At 44.2% G+C, this 3,931-nt stretch overlaps 1 protein-coding gene across 1 annotated transcript; it reads right to left on the bottom strand.

Moving 5' to 3' along the window:
- Nucleotides 1-900: 900 nt before the first annotated feature.
- Nucleotides 901-3,609, bottom strand: LOC128834257 (uncharacterized). The gene is given in 4 exon segments (XM_054022872.1): nt 901-1,474; nt 1,476-1,576; nt 1,847-2,456; nt 3,458-3,609. Coding segments are annotated over 4 exon segments (1,437 nt in total).
- Between the last annotated feature and the right edge of the window lie 322 nt (nt 3,610-3,931).

Genomic DNA, 3,931 nt, shown 5'->3' with positions numbered 1-3,931 from the left:
CAGTTGTGTTTAAAAAAAAAAGTAGCTCATGTCCATTTTCGTTAATGACCTCATGAGTTTTGCTAGTTAAAACTGAAAGCAAAGAAACCAGGACTGATGCTTAGCTGGCAAGAAGCCAGTGCAATGAAATTAATAACATATGTGAAGAACTCATTTGTAACAATTTTTCCATTAAAAAAAAATGTGGCAGCTTAAAACCACTGACAGGACTTTCTTTCTTTCTTTCTTTCTTTCTTTCTTTCTTTCTTTCTTTCTTTCTTTCTTTTCTATTTTCCTTCCTCCCTCTTCCCCTATATGGATGCTTTGGCTGATTTCCAAGTGTGTGGTACCAAACTTGTCTCCAAATTCAAATTAATACTTTATGCAAGTTTAAGTGATCCTGTTGCAGCTGCTGCTCTGGAGAATACTGCAGTGAGTTTGTCACTGGGCGGAATCGGTGGCAAACCTCACATGCAGCAGCCCTCCGCAGGCAAATGATAGATGCAGCATAGGCCTCAGGGCCGGTGCAGGGATATTTTGCGCCCTAGGCGAAACTTCCACCTTCCGCCCCTCCCCCCAAAAATACATACATTATACACAATACACTGTCACAGAGTAACATGTTATAATTTAGAATTTATGTTTCTGCGCTTTAAGTTTAGCAAATTTAGAAACAAGTTCCTCCAAGTCAATGCTGTGAGCAATGTCATGTTCTATTGAAAAGATAGATAGCCCAACAAGTCTTTGTTGCAACACTGATGTTCACATGTATGTTTTTATCAACTTGAGCTTCGAGAAGCTTTGCTCACCACTGGCCACAGAAACTGGGAGAGTCAAGAGGATGCAAAGAGCAATAACTGTGTTAGGGACACTATCTGTCAGCTTATTTTCCCATATGAAGTTCAATACATCTTGAGGTGATTAACTCCTTTGGACTCGTCTTGCAATAGCTTGCAATTCACTGCACAAGTCAAAGGCATCAATATCTTTGGATTCACCATTTTGCAAAGCTTGCTCCAGATTCAAGCAATGTTCCATAATTTGCTTTGGTGTTTTATTTTGCAAACTGTAAACATCATATATGAAGCCAAATACTGAACTAATTTGCTGCATCAATGTGAATCTTTCTTTAACCAAATGTATTGCTGTGTCAATGACTGCAAAGTAAAAGTTCACTTTGAATTTTTCTTTCGGATTATAAATAGGTTCGTCGTCTGCTTCATATGTGAACTGCTTCCTCTTCTTTCTAATATGGATTGGATCTGGTTCAAAAAGTGCCGGTATATCTAACTCCTCCGCAAGTTCACCTGCATCTACCAATGTTTTCTCAAAGGCTGCGTCACTTCTGCAGCCCACAAGAAACTTCTTGGTTTCTCCAAGTTGATTAATGGTATCACATATGTCGAATTCTTTTGCCTGAAGTTGTTTGCTAGTCATGTTGATCTCAAACAATATGTCATACCATAAAACAAGAGAAACAAGAAACTTGAAACGGCTTTTTTAAGAGCCTTTGCATCAACTGTGACGTATTGCCAGATGATCCTGTTAGAGTAGTGTCTTCATAGATGTCTATCAGAGCATCATAGATGTCAGCAAGCTGATAACGAAGAGGTTTCAAGGCATCGATTCGACTTTCCCATCTTGTTTCACTCAATGGTTTAACTGTGAGATTAGATATGTGGCGTGTTAGAACTTCCCAGCGATGTGTAGAAACTGAGAAATACACATACACACATTGAACTAAATCAAAGAAGGCAGTTGCCTCCAAGCAACACTTTGCAGCATCATTAACAACCAAATTCAATGAATGTGCACTGCAAGGAACGAAAAAGGCTCGTGGATTAATATCCAAAATTCTTCGCTGGACACCATTTTCTTTCCCTTTCATATTGCTCCCATTGTCGTAGCCTTGACCATGCAAGTTTTCTATAGGCAGTGACATCTCTTCTAACTGGTGAAGAATAGTTTCTGTCATACCAGCTCCAGTTGTCTCCATAAGCAACACAAATCCCAAGAAGTGTTCCTTTATGCATACTGATTCAGTCTCATTCTCGGTCTCTGAAGTAGGCCTATCCACAAACTGAACGATCATGGTCATTTGTTCAACGTGGCCTGCATCTGGTATACAATCTAGAATGATCGAAAAGTATTTTGCAGCATGAGCAGATGCTAGGATTTTTTGTTTGATGGCATTGGATAGAAGCTGAATAAGCTCATTCTGTATGTCTTTCCATAGGTAAAGTACATGCATCTCCTGGTCCTTAATCCTGTGAAGATGCTCATCCATAAGTGGGTCAAACAAAGCTAGATATTCGACAAATTTGAGGAAGTTCCCATTACCAGAAGCATGCAGTTTTTCATGTGTTCCCCGAAAGGCCAGGTTTTGCACACCAAGAACTCTGACCAAAGCAATCAGACATTTTAGTATTTGCTGCCAATACTTTTCAATATTGATTAAGAGATCAAGATGACTTTCCCTTAAAATTAAGCAATGTTGATTGTAATCAGAAATACACCCTTCTTAGTCATGTATACTTCCTTCCTTCATATCAAAATCTGACTGGGAGTGATGCAGAACCCATTCTGTCCAACTAGCCATGCACCTCCAAATGATTAAAAACATCAAATAGTACAAACTCAATTTAAAAGAAAAGTTCCATTTTCTAACTAAATAGGTCACATACTCTCAAATGGTTGCCAAGTGCTCTCTGTGGTGGTATGCTCATCTGCTCTAAATGCCTACTAACTTCCCTGTGAGAATAATCTTTGACTTTGATCCAATGAAAGCAGGATGGAAAAGCCCCCCACAGAAGACCTAAGACATGATGGCTGGATGACATAAACAGACACCTGTCCCTCACAGGCACTACCTCATAACATGCCAATTTTGCTCAGGACAGAACATCATAGAGGAATATTATGCATTCAGTGGTCTCTACACTGGCCAAGCAACAGCATGACAACTAACCTAACCTAACCTAACCAGTCCATCCAACTTTTTTGACTGTTTCTTGGGCACTGGTGAGGGGTAGAGGTGCCAGACTGAGCCTGGTGACAGGGATGCACTACAAGTCTACAAACCGAGGCGAGGTGCTTGGCCTAGAGTCCTGCTGAGACTGCAGTCCTGTGCCAAGTAGAGCGCAGCCTCCATGAAGAAAGAACTCAAACAAATATCACGCTCCTTCTGCGTGATTCCCCCAAGCACTTTTTCAGGCAGCTGCTATGGGGGTCACTCAGAGGCTTAGGCCTGCCTGTTGCAGGCATAACACAGCAGCAGGGCTTAAAACTCAGATACCGGGCATGACAGAGGCTGGGGCAGGGAGGGGGGGGCACTGGGGCAGCTTAGCTCTGCAGGCTGCCATCCTCTCCAGCTGCCCATGCACAAGGGGAGCAGGAGCACGGACCAGCCACGGACCAAGGGGAGCAGGAGCACAGGCGCCCAAGGCTGAGCTGTGGGGAAGCGCTTACCTTGCCTAACGCATGGGTGTCAGGGTCCTCTTTCTTCCTCCGCTCCACCAGACCGCTGCCCGAGACTCTTTTGTTCTCTGTGCCCCCGGCTGGGGCTGACCGTGGAGGCTGAGCCAGGAGGCAGCCGCCCGTTTCCTCGCGAAGTCCTGCTGTCGCACCCATCGCCAGGCTCAGACCAAGCGTGCTAAGTGGAGCTGCGGATCTCTGCCCAGCCACCGGCGCCCCCGCTGGCAATGACAATAATTGCATGGAGCGGCCGCTGCACTGGGAGAGGGAGTCTGAGCCGCACATGTCAGCGCTCCGCTGGCAGCCCAGCACAGGAACGCTGTAAAAAAAAATTGGGGGCACCGCTTTTTGGTGCCCCCAAATCTTGGTGCACTAGGCAACCACCTAGTTGGTCTTTGTCAAGGCTGCTTCCCCACTTTGAACTTTAGGGTACAAATGTGGGGGCCTGCATGAAAACTTCTAAGCTTAACTACCAGCT

The sequence above is a fragment of the Malaclemys terrapin genome, chromosome 3 (assembly GCF_027887155.1).
Source record: "Malaclemys terrapin pileata isolate rMalTer1 chromosome 3, rMalTer1.hap1, whole genome shotgun sequence".
Taxonomy (NCBI): Eukaryota; Metazoa; Chordata; order Testudines; family Emydidae; genus Malaclemys; species Malaclemys terrapin.
This window is presented reverse-complemented; position numbering and strand designations above follow the sequence as displayed.